Raw genomic sequence first — 12607 nt, 5'->3', positions numbered from 1 at the left:
GAGGTTTGCTCCTGTTCCACAGAACCCTGCAGAAAAGGGCTTGAGTGGGGGTCCTGGTTGACATTGAGTTAAAACATGATATATCAGTGCACCCTTGCAGCAAGGAAGGCTGACAGCATGCTGGGCTGTATTAGAAGTGTAGCTAGCAGGTCAAGGGAACTTACCCTTATTCCACTCTTCTTGGCAGTCTTGAGGCCACGTCTGAAATCTTGTGTTTATCTTTGGGTCCCACTGTTTACAGAGATGGTAAAAATGGAGTCCAGCAAAGGGGAAGCTAAGAGGGTCAGGAGGGTGGACCAGTTGGCATGTATGACAGGGTTAAGGGAGCTAGGCTGCTGTAGCGGTACAAAGAGGAGACTCAAGGGAGAGCTAAATGCTGTCTTCCATGATCTGAAGGAGCGAGGGATTCATGCAGAAGACAGATCCAGATGCTTTTCAGAGGAGCACAAGAGGCAACAATGTCAAGTTGCAAGAAGGGACATTAAAATTGTGCATAATTTAAAAAAAATCATTACTGTTTGTCGATTAAGTCATTAAGTACTGTTTTTTAAAGCATCATCAATACTTTGGATCAGGATTTTTTAAAAGCATGTAGATAACTGAAAAAGATGCCAGTTCTCAGAGTGCTGTAATGAAATATCTTTCTGCTTCCTGTTCTGATCCATCTTTGTAGAAGGCAGAAAGAAAATTATATATATTTAGTTTTTTTAAAGCTAGAAAGAAGAAAACTGAAATAGGAAAGTAAAAAGATAATTTGCAGTTCAAGGAAGAATAATGCTGCTAGGGAGTCCCTGAAAATTCAAATCCCAAATGCATGCTTATGTCCATGATAGCAAAGAATATAAGCTTTTAGGTAACTTTTAACATTTGGGCTGTGTAGAAGAACAGACATGTGCTAGTTTTAATTACTGTAACTGTGTAATATAAATTATACATATTAAGCTGCATTTGATCTAAAATGTCTTTGTTATAATACTGTGTGATTACATCTTAAGTGGTTAACTCAAACTTTCTAGTTATACTTTCATATTTTAATGTTGGCAGGTGGAAGTTTTCTCAGATTCTTGTCCTTGTACCACTAAAATCATCCCTAATTAAAGATGCATCCAGACCTGTCTCCTCATCTGCACACTGAAGAATGTAACCTCGTTATCAGTCTGCTCAAGAAGTGTCACAAGGAGGTAAGGCTTTCTGAGCAGAGGAGAGAGTAGGTGGTTTGGGAAAATGAGTGTCAGATAAATTAGTGAGAATATTATATGATCATAGAGCAAAATACCTCCTCTAGGCAGAACAGCCATGAAGGGTAGCTAGTATGTTTTCACTGAGAGGTATCTGATGACTGCGTGTAAAATTTTGCCAGTATTTCTTTAGGAAATAAAACGTGCCTTAAAATTTCCTGTGCTACAGCTTCACAAGCATGGACCTATTTTAAGAACTGAAATAACTTCTACACTTTTTCATACTGTGTGCCCCTCAAAAAAACCCAATAACAAAAGCAACTTCAAATGCCCTCTTTTTGTGTGCTTACAGCATTTCCATGTTCCAGCTGTCCACTGGGCAGATGCCTCAGTCTGTAAGCAGATGTGCTGACAGGGATCCAGACATGCATGCCATACATTCAGTGCCTGGAGGGCTAAATCAGAATCAATTAGGCTGGAAAAGACCTCTAAGATGATCCACTCCAACCGTTAACCCAATACTGCTAATACCACCACTAAGCCATGTCCCTGAGCACCACATCCACATATCTCTCAAATTCCTCCAGGGATGGTGACTCTACCACCTCCCAGGGCAGCCCATCCCAAACCTCCCCTGGTGCAACTTGAGGCCATTTCTACTTGTCCCATCGCTTGTCGCTTGGGAGAAGAGACCAACCCCTCCCTCTCTGCACCCTCCTTTCAGGCAGTTGCAGAGAGCGATAAGGTCTCCCCTGAGCCTCCTCTTCTCCAGGCTGGGCCCCTCCAGCTCCCTCACAGGAATTGTGCTCCAGACCCCAGCTCCATTCCCTTCTCTAGACACGCTCCAGCACCACAAGGTCTATCTTGAAGGGAGGGGCCCAAAACTTTGCTCAAACAAATCTAATCTTGAAAGAAAATACATTCAAATTTGCCCTGCTTTTTGGTACATACAAGGTTGGGCTTTCTATGCTTTGACTAGAGAATCCAGAAATATTTGTTTACTACTTTAAAGTAATGGTTGACTGTTTTCTACGAAAATGAATGTTAATGTACAAGTATCATAGGCATTTGTATAATATGTATAGAAAATGTATACACATATATAATCATATGTAGCTTATTAGACTGCCTAGAGTTTTAGAGGGGACTGGATGGAACTAAAAGGTGTACTTGAATTCCTTGGCAGCAAGTGGTTCAAGGGAATCTATTGGCAATTGGACTTACAAAGGGACTGGGAGCCACAGTAATACAGTCAGGCACAGGATTATATTCTCTTGGCTTTGTTTGAAGTTGATATTTACATGAAAAGGAATTACTTTTGTCAGTCTTTGTGCTCAGCTATGAGAGGGTATTTGTGCTAGCAGTCTCAGAACAGAAAGGGTGAAGATGGCTTCTTTCACAGTTGAAAGGAGCAGTACATTTTCATGTAAAATTCAAGGGGAATGTACTGAAATACTCTTAAAATTGAAGTCACTGAAATTTGAAAAGTCAGTGATATTAATCAGTTATCAGTGACTACCTGCTGGTTTGTTGTAATGCTAAAATATCCTAAGAATTTTCACCTACAATTTAAATTAATATTCCTGAGGGATGAAAAGCTTTATTTTTTAATTGACTTTCCCATGTGTGCATTTTCACAAAAGGCAGTTTGATTTACTTTATACCTAATCTAGAACCTGCCCATTATTTCAAGTTTTGCATCTAATTTGTTAATTGCATTCCTGTTTCAGGTCATCACTTTGTTGGGGGGTTTTTGTTTCGCTTTGTTTTTCTTAACAACTCCACTCTGGTGCCAAGTCCGTGCTTTAAAAAGACTTATTTTTATAGGTGGCAGCTGAAAGAAATGCATACTATTTTGCAGTAATATCACTGCAATAGGCGTAATAACTGGTTTTGAGAAACTAATTTGGTTTTCCTCATAATCTGAGCCAAAAAGTTGACAGCTTAGGAATCTGGCTGAATAAACATAGATTCAACTCACTGTATGCACTAATAAAGAGTGGAGATAGCTTGAAATGTGAGCATTCACCTTGAAATTTAACATGCAGGTATGGGAATAGAATACACAATTAAATCAATATTAACTAAAATGAAAATGTTGTAAAAGCAAGATCAGCCTGTAGTAAAGTGACCATTTATCACATGCAACTGCTCCAGAGTGCCATCTGATGCCATTTGTAAAGCAGAGAGGTATAAACAAGCTAATTATAGCACTGCTATGGTTATGTGTTTGTCATAATCGTTATTAACCCACTCCTACTTTCCGTCATGTTGTATCGGCTGAAATCTCGTCCTCTGTGTTCTTAATAGTGCTCCTGCATTGCTCCTATAACTCCATCCAGCTGCTCCTCAGCATCAGCAGTGCGCACGGGTTTCCCTTTGAAATACGGATGTGACTTCTTCCTCGTCTGTTTTGTTCTGCATGCTCTTTTAAAAAAATTCCCTGATTCTCTAAAAGGTTGCTCGAATTGTCTGTACTGATTGTATAGCTGGGAAGAGCTACTGAAACCGCCACTCCTTCAGGTCTTCTGAATTGCTCGGGTGCTCTGCTCCCAGGTTCTGCTGCGAGATTCTGTGGCGTGCCAGTAAGCATCGCTGACAAAGCAGTCCTTTCAGAAGAATGCATTCTGAGAGTGGTTTGATGGCTGATAATATGAAATCGCTTCAGGAAATCCTGGCTAAGGGGGCAGATTTTTATGGAGGATATCATGAGGTTAGCTGGGGAATGCCTTTGTGAGGCTGATGCCTGCAGGTTTTCAGAAACCAAGTAGCGCTTAAGTGTGCGTAAGGCTTGCAGTTCAGCTGTGTCATGAAAATGGTAAATGCTTCTCACTTACTAACTTCAGGATCTGGAGAAACTTAATCCCCCATTTTTTATACTAGTTCTGACATTTCAGGCATGTAAGTCTAGCGCCTGCAGCTTCTAGACCAACGCCACGTTCGTCATGTGGTTGGGATGATGGAGCATCAAGTCCTTTGCCTCTCTAGGTCACGAAGAAACGAAAACCAAAGCACAGAGGACATTGTCTCCAGGATACCTGTAGATCTCTCTACACCTTTCTATATCACAAACTGTGGAGTTCAGAATATTTAGGTTTTGTACGTAATTCAAGCTAGTGTGAGCGAAAGTTGTAAGACTGATTCCTAAATCCGTAAAATGTATGTTCTACATTTAGACTTTGTAGCTTCAGCTTAGGTATCCTATTTTAGTCTGGTTATACAACATGGTGAACACCTTCAACTTCAAGCATTCGGGGGTGGTTCAAATGAGGTTCAGGAGCAGCTCTAGCTTCTAGCTACTCAGTAGAAAAGTTACAAAGCATCATTTTTCACAAAAAGAGAAAAGAAAAAGAAGACCAGGATAAGTTGCAAAGTACAAGTGACTTCTAAGAAATTTAGAGCTTCAGAGGAAGAAACCTTCGAATTGTATTTTTTTTTCTCTCCCTAACTTATCAGCACAACATTTTGAAATTTTTTGGCCATTGCAATGATATTGACCGTGAGATGCGGAAGTGCTTAAAGAAAGAGGTAAGAAACAAATATATTGTGAGTTAAATGCTTAATTAAAAAAAATGTCCATGGGACAGAAATAGAGTTGCTTTTTACAAAGTAGTACCAATCAATAAGTAGTCCTTGAAATTTAAGCACATTCTGGAGTGGGCTTTGAGACCAAATGTAAACTTTTTTGTAAGATTGTCAGGTAAAATCTGGCTTTAACAAATGGCAGGGTCTATTTCTGGATATACAGAAATAGGCAAACACACACATTAACCAAACAAATGTTGCAAGTAGGAACTGACACTTCACAGATGCTTCTGATTTTTTCTTAATTTTTTTTCAGTAGTGGTATTGGCTCAGAATGGAATGTAAAGCAGCAAAGGCCACTTCTCTATGAGTAACACTTATTAATGAAATCAGTTATACTGACTGAAACTGTCTGATGAGTCACTGAGTTGAGCCCTAAATGAAAATAACGCTGCTTACGACCTACCCACTGCCGTACTGCATCTGCAGATACAGAGGGATGGAGGCTCTAAGAGTTTAAATAGATTAACTAGCTAATGGGCACGTTTCCAGAAGAGCATCAACTGGTCCAGAGATTTGTGGTTGTTGTGCCTACATGGCAGAACACATAAATGAACTTTTCACACACATTTTAACTTGAAATTGTACTTACAAATTTTATATAAATTTCACGATCCTGCCTAAAAAGTGAAACTTCAAGTGCATGAGAGCCAGAACAGTTTAGCCCCCCTCTTTTCCCTCTGCCAGTCCATGGAAATTAATTTCATTTGCTTGTGTCAAATACAGTTTTGGTGGGGTTTTTTTTCCCCTGTAAAAACCATGGCACTGGTTTTACTGTAATGAAGTAAAGTTCTTTCCATGTGATCTTAATTGCCTTTGTTCCATTGAAGCCTTTACATTAAAAGGAGTTCTTGATGGCTATATTTGTCTGCCTTCTTAAAATATGGCTACATAGCTGTGCCATTACTGGGAAGCCCCCGAAAGGTTGTTCACAAGTATAGAATAGGTACAGATGTAGCTTTTAAAGATCCATTGTTCTTTTTCTATGTAAAAACATGGATGGGTTATGGAAAAATTAAGTATTGGCATGGGAAAAAAATTAAACATTCTGTAAATGTTAAGTAATGTTTCAGGCCATTATTTCAGTTATAAACCAATCAGTATAATGAGTGAAAAACTGAAAATCCTTTCCAAAATCAATCTCCTTAGTAGTTTATTACATTATATACAGAATTGACTATTTGTGGGTTACTTGGGTTTTATTCTTGATCCAAGTTATTAAAAAATTGAACAAATATATGCTCTAACTTAAGGCCAAGAATAATTTTCTTCTCCTGAAATATATATCAAATCATCCATTGATTTTTATTTTTTCATTGCTTTTAGCCATGAAAAGGTTTCCTTTTCGGCTGCAGTGAAAGAAAGTTAGGCTCTTCAGTCTTCAGGCTTCTGCTAGTGCAGGGGCATACTTGAAAGCATGGTCTGATGCATGTATCTAAACTGTGAAGGCTTTCTTGATTCCAGTTTACACTGCAGTCCTGTCCCTGTTGTGTTTCTTTATTAAACCATAAAAAACCCCAAATGCCTTGCCCTCATTCAACCCAAATTTGCCTTTGTTCCTTTCATCTTGTACACTACTTTGTCTGTGTGTATAATTAATGTCCAGGATCCAAAACAGACCAAATCTGTGATGGCAAATTCGTGTTTCAGAAGGCAGTCACACTTACATTTATCTGTACGTTTTGTATAATTAATGTCCAGGATCCAAAACAGACCAAATCTGTGATGGCAAATTCGTGTTTCAGAAGGCAGTCACATTTATCTCTACGTTTTGAAGGGAAAAGAGCCTGACCTGTGCTCTAGAACAGCACCAATGCAACCTTTTCCTAGTTTGTGTGTGGAGTGTAGCTGTCATACCTAAGATGGCTGTTTAATTAAGTTCCTCTATAAGATTAACTGAATCTTCTTTATTAGAATGTTCTCATACCCTTTAACTTAATAACCTCAACCTTCGAAACATGTATTTTAATCAAATAAATGTTAATTTCAAAGTAAAAGTGAACTAATATAGAGGTATTAACAAGATCTGCATTTCCAGTGCGTCAAAGATATTGTTTCTGTTCTTGAGTAATAAAAGCTCTCTACACTTTTAAATTTGACTTACCTTATTAACGACAGCAGCTGATCTATTAATTTCTTTATCTGTCTTCCAGTATGAAGAAAAAAGGGCCAGGAACCGGGAGATGCGACGGAAGCTAATTAATGCTCACAAAGTCGCCGAGAAGTGAGCTGTGCTGTCGTTGGACAGCTTCATCTCAACAGGGACACTCAGCTGAAAGCTGACAGTACTTCTTTCCCATCACCATGCTCAACCTGTGGCTTATGAAATGGTCAAAAAATAAACGCACCTAATGCGTACTCATTCCCTGCAAGGCAAACAACAAGGAAAGAAATAAATATAGTACATGATCACTCACAACTTAATTTTTGACCTCTAAGTGAAAACTATTGTGGCACGTCTTTGTTCTGGCATAGTTTTCTTCTGATTGTTAACTAACGAGGAATCAGTGTGTGTGGGGTGTTACGTATTCAAGGCTACCTATTCAATTGCCTACCTTGTGTTGAATTGTATTTATTTCTTCATATTCAGCAGTTTCTCCTTCATCTTGTTTTTTGTTTGGTTTGGGTTTTTTGTTCTCTGCAAAACATGGAATGACGTTTCCATCACTCTTAGTAGTGTTCTGCTTCAATGAATTAGTAAAAAGAAATTTTAAACAGATGTGGCTTGGAATTGGAAATTGCCTATCAAGTAATATTTCAGTTCTTGTATTTTTATTGGAGCTAAAATGATGAAACAACCATCTTCTACTGAGAAGATTAAAAATCCTTCCTGCCAACCATACATACAGTGTAGACTGTTGGAAGACAATTTGTGCAACCTACCCAAAGCAAGCGACTTTAGAAATCCAGAATGAAACATTTCCAGGGATTAGCAAAGCATTGCCTTGATTTTTATTGGGCACAATCAATGTGCGCTGAGTGATTTTTGAAGGGGAGTGCTGCCAAAAATACAAGCTAAATAGTTCTTCCACAAACTCTGGTGCACAGGCACAGTCAAGTTACAACTATTGCTGTTGAAGAAGGAAAACTCAAAGTGAAAGGAAGTGTAACTTGGCTTTCTCTTAGGCAAGCCAACTAGTATTGTGTTAACCAAGTTGCCTCATTAGCCTACAAGAGCTGTTTGTTTGCTACCAAACTGCAGAAAGTCCTCAACGAGTTTCTGAATCCAGAAGATTTTATCTTAGAACATACAGTGGTTTGTGCAGAGATGGAGCTGCTTCGCTGGGTGTCTGCTGGATTCATCTTATTTTTAAAAGATTTGTGTTCTGCCTATCAACAAAAGACCGTTTAAAAAAATAAATTCTATTGAGCCAAATATACAAATATATATATATATAAAAATATTGAACCAAGTGTCTTGAAACCTTTTGGAGAAAGGGTGCTTGTTCCACACCGAATTCTACAAATTATAGTTTGTTATAAGAACCATTGTTGACACTCAATTTTGCACCTGTTTTTGGAAGAAAGCTGTATTTTGTGGTCTATTTTGAAAGAATAATTAGATACCTTAATTTTACTTATTTTTTCAGTACCTGGATGGACTCAGTTAAATTGGTAAAACTCACCCACAAATATTTTCAGTGAAAGTTCCAAGAAAAAATGAAGCCATTGTTTCTGCATCTTTTGACGTTGTCTGCTTTCTTAGAACAAGTAAAGGGTGCATTATTGGAATTAAATACTTGAGTGGTTGGAAGTGGTGCAGCATTTTTTATTGGTATATATATAATGAAGTTCCCTAACTTGGAACTCTGCATCCTGGATCCTTCTTCCATTTGTGATGAAAAAACCTACTTCAGGCAAGCTCTTAAACAGGATTTGGTGATGCTTGTAATCTTTAAGTAAATAAATAAATAGACAATTGTCCTAGAGATTAGGTTGAGAAGCTGCTATGGGAGTGCAGAAGCACTGAAGCTTTTCTTTCTTTCATCAGGGTCTGGGAGTCCAGGTCTTTCACTACAATAGCAACAAAGTAAGAGCCCAAGAGCCACTTAACACAGCTCATTAGTCAAGAATCGTGTTTTCAAAGATCAATGTGCTTAATGAATGAAAGACCAAATGGCATGCACAATTTCTATTGATATGTCGGACTACATTTAGCAATGAATCTATTTTACAGATAAACTTTGTTTACCTAGTGAAAGTATGGTCACCTTCATTCTTGTTTCTCTTTGCTAATTGCCCCATCACAGTGTGATGTGAGATTGCCTGTTGATTCCTGTGGTTTGGTTGCCTTCGTCTTTTGAGAGGGATTATGTTGCTAATTTGATCTTGAAGCTGAGAAACATTATTGTGTTAATACTTACGTTTCATCTGACAAAGAAATAGGGCAAGGGTGAAATGGTGTTGTGATTTAACCGCAGTCAGCAACCAAGCACCACACAGCCGCTCAATCATCTCCCTCAGCGGGGTGGGGGAGAGAATCAGGGGAAAAAGAGAAGAGAACTTGTGGGTTGAGATAAGAACAGTTTAATAATTGAAAGTAAATTAAATACAATAATGATACTAATAATATAAATACTACTAGTAATACTAAAATGTAATGAAAATACTACTACTAAGTGTAATAATATGTAATTTAAAAAAAAAGGGAAAAGGGAAGGAAAACAAAATGATACAACTGCTCATCATTGACTGACTGATGCTCAGCCAGTCCCCAAGCAGTGATTCCTCTCCTGGCCAACTGCCCCAGCTTACACACTGAGCATGACGTTTGATTGCATGAGATGTCCCTTTGGTCAGTTGGGTCAGCTGTCCGGGCTGTGTCCCTTCTCAGCCTCTTGCCGAGAAGCAGCTGGGAACATGGGGGCAGTATCAACTGTAAAGGTCCTTGGCTCAGTGTAAACATTGCTTGGCAACAGCTGAAACCAATATGGACATTCTTCTCAGCACAGATCCGAAACACAGTCTCATACTAGCTACTGTGAGGAAAATTGACTGTATCCCAGCTAAAACCAGCACAAATGGCAAATGTGGGGCTTTTGTTTCCTGAAGTGAGCTGAGTGGCAAGCTGGGGATACGTTGGGTGGAATAAACCTTATCTTTAAGGACTCTGAAGACACTTTATTGTAATGTCATTTGTGTATAGACACAATTTCCTTGTTCCTTCTGAAAAAGCAAATTTGAGAGAGAAAGAAAAAGAAATTGGTTAGAATTTTCTGTTGTATTGTGTGAGCAGCCCTTAGGCACTTCGGGTGGGAAAGTGAAGAAGGGGGAAATACAAACAGAAAGGGTCGTAGTGGTAAGGTTTGTCCGTATTCAAGCACAACACAAGTCTAGAATCCACGGACAGGAGGAGTATGGGGTGATAACTACCCAGCAAAATCCCTCCAGCTCTACCAGAAGCACCTGGTAACACTATCAGTAGTTTACTTTCTCTTGCTGGGAATGGGAATGCTGACACCTCGTTTTCCATCACCCCTGCCCCCAGTAGGAGGAAAGGTACTCTGATGAATAGCAGCATATAATGTGAGTACAGCAGGGCTGGTTCTTGCTCTGGTGTTAAACTGCCAGCAAGGATCACTGTAATGAAGCTCAACTCTGCTAGGAATAGTTTGAACCATTAGTTGTCTGTCAGGGGAAATTAATGCGAGATCCATTCCAGCAAGTGCTCCCTGGCCAGCTTGCTGTAAATTGACTTAGGACACCCTTAATGTGCAGCGAGTGCCCAGGCGCAGCATGGCTTTGCCTCAAGTGCAACAGCAGAGCATAAGCCAGCACCTTTTGGTGTGTGATTGTGGGCTCCATGCTGACAGGAAGATAATTCAGTACGTCACCATCTAGTCTTTATCCCATTTAACCTTCGTCCATGCTTCCTCGCAGTTAATGTAATAATGAAGTTGACAAAGAGCTAGAACACTGGCTTTCGTGGGCTGTTTCGTTACACCGTTAACATCTCCTGTATGGCCGGCATCTCTTCTGCCTCGTTTTTGGACTCTGCGGCATCAAGGGGCCGCAATGTGCTTTATCTGCATGGTTCTTTGCACAACAGGAGTTGAACCTGGTATTGCTGTTGATCTGCAGCACCGAGTGCTAATGCATTATGAACATACTGTTTGTCTTTCCCTGGTTCACTCTAGTAACACCCTAAAGGAATTTTGACGGAGGCATTTCTGGCACTACATGGAGTTTCTAGACTTTGCAGTGAAACTTCAGCTGAGCTGTTTGTACAATGTGGGTGAGGATTGCAGTCCTGGGAGTGCTCTAGGCACCTGCTTTTTCCCATCCGATTCCCAGCTGATATCCTGGTTATTTTGCTGAGAGATATGGTTTAGTGGTGGACAGATACGGTTGGACTGGATGATCTCTAAGGTCTTTTCTAACCCAGTGATTCTATGATTCTATGATTCTATTCAAATGCTGGGGTAATTGCTCTCAAACTGAGTGATGAGTTGATTGTGAATTTTGTAGGTGTGTGTAACTTCCTGAAAATGAGCGTGTACTCAGAAAACCCTGTAAGAGTCTTGGCACATGCTCCGCAGGAATGATTACCATGAATAACTTACTAAGAGATGAGACCAAACAGTTGGTAATGCCTGCTGCAGTTGTGACTCGTGGCAGTGAGTATTTCCGAGGTGTTACACTTTGCTAAGGCTACACCACCCCAGATTAGTGTCTTCAAGGGTTGGGCCTTTCTTAATGCCGGCACTGCCTGTGCTTTCCCAGAGTGCATGACATCTCACAGAAAACCTTTCTGATGGAACTGAAAACACTTCTCTGTGGAATACTTAAAGTGACGTGAACATCAGGAAAACGATGATATCAGAATTTATTTAATTAAAAATTAATTATTAACACTTGTGCTTAAGCAAAAGGGATTCTCTACCTGGACAACATAATGGGTTTTAGGGCTGCAGACTTCATGTACACATTCGATTTAATTAACATTCACTAAAATGGCAGTATCATAGCAAATTTTGTGGTCCCATTAGATTGTTTATTTTACAGAGCTTTTCACTTGTAATTTGCTAATTCTAATTCTGCTTGGCGTAACAGGAGGAACGTGGTGAAGTTAGTACTCTCCTCTTTCTAGAGGAGGTTGGTGTAACCGAGGCTCTGTGCTGCCAATCCCCTGCTAATACAAACTCCTAAGAATGCTCAATTCTCGTCAGGTTCTCCAAACCTATTTAGATTGTTTTGTACCAAAAATATCTCAATGGGAACAAAATTATCTGGGTTCTGGTGAACGGTTATGCTTTAAAATTGTTCTTTTGAACCATTTGGTGACATTTTAAGGGCTGGGAACTTTGATATGGAGCTATCGCTCTAAGCAGTGAGGCTTTTGCTTTTTTTCAATGTAGACCCCTAGATAAAACAAGCGACATAGCAAAACGCTAAGTGCGGAGAGGTCTTTTGGGGAGTTTACTGCCTGGAAGAGATCTTGCTGCTGGCTTGACAAAACTCATCCCCCGTGCAGACACCAGCCAGCCGGGATCTGGCCAGTTGTTTTGATGCCTTAACGAATACAGATGTGTGAACAAAGTTGGTTTACCAGCACCCAGATAGGAGCCTCTCGTCGGCAGAACTGAGGTGCTGCAAGAGCAGGCTACCGAACAGGTGATGGTTAGCGTGAACTCGGTGGGCTAAAGGCAATACTGCATAAAAGCTCAGATTAAGGACTGTTCGTGACCTCTGCTGCCGGCAGCCGAGGGCTCGCCGAGTCCGTAAGTGACCGTGCGAGGCGTTGAGGGCACCTTCCCTGCGGCAGCCGGCTGGGGCGGCCACTCCCCGCGCTGGCGGCGCTGGTGTCCCCGTTCCGCCGTCACTCCCGAAGGGGCGCGCTGCCT

The 12607-nt window shown here is 40.2% G+C and overlaps 1 protein-coding gene across 1 annotated transcript; it reads left to right on the top strand.

Annotated features, from left to right (window-relative positions):
- Positions 1-1039: 1039 nt before the first annotated feature.
- On the top strand, positions 1040-7176 carry CMC2 (C-x(9)-C motif containing 2). The gene is made up of 3 exons (XM_010157473.1): positions 1040-1181; positions 4635-4706; positions 6917-7176. The coding sequence occupies exons 1-3, from the start codon at positions 1101-1103 to the stop codon at positions 6989-6991; spliced, it is 228 nt and encodes a 75-aa protein (XP_010155775.1). The 5' UTR covers positions 1040-1100; the 3' UTR covers positions 6992-7176.
- The last annotated feature ends 5431 nt before the right edge of the window (positions 7177-12607 follow it).

Source organism: Eurypyga helias, unplaced genomic scaffold (assembly GCF_000690775.1).
Source record: "Eurypyga helias isolate BGI_N326 unplaced genomic scaffold, ASM69077v1 scaffold11458, whole genome shotgun sequence".
Classification (NCBI taxonomy): domain Eukaryota; kingdom Metazoa; phylum Chordata; class Aves; order Eurypygiformes; family Eurypygidae; genus Eurypyga; species Eurypyga helias.
The sequence above is the reverse complement of the archived record's forward strand: the minus strand, read 5'-3'. Positions and strand labels throughout refer to the sequence as shown.

Coding starts and splice junctions, on each gene's coding strand:
- CMC2 (XM_010157473.1), top strand. CDS start 1,101: ATGCATCCAGACCTGTCTCCTCATCTGCACACTGAAGAATGTAACCTC. Junction 1,182..4,634: donor TCAAGAAGTGTCACAAGGAG/GTAAGGCTTTCT, acceptor CTAACTTATCAG/CACAACATTTTGAAATTTTT. Junction 4,707..6,916: donor GGAAGTGCTTAAAGAAAGAG/GTAAGAAACAAA, acceptor TCTGTCTTCCAG/TATGAAGAAAAAAGGGCCAG.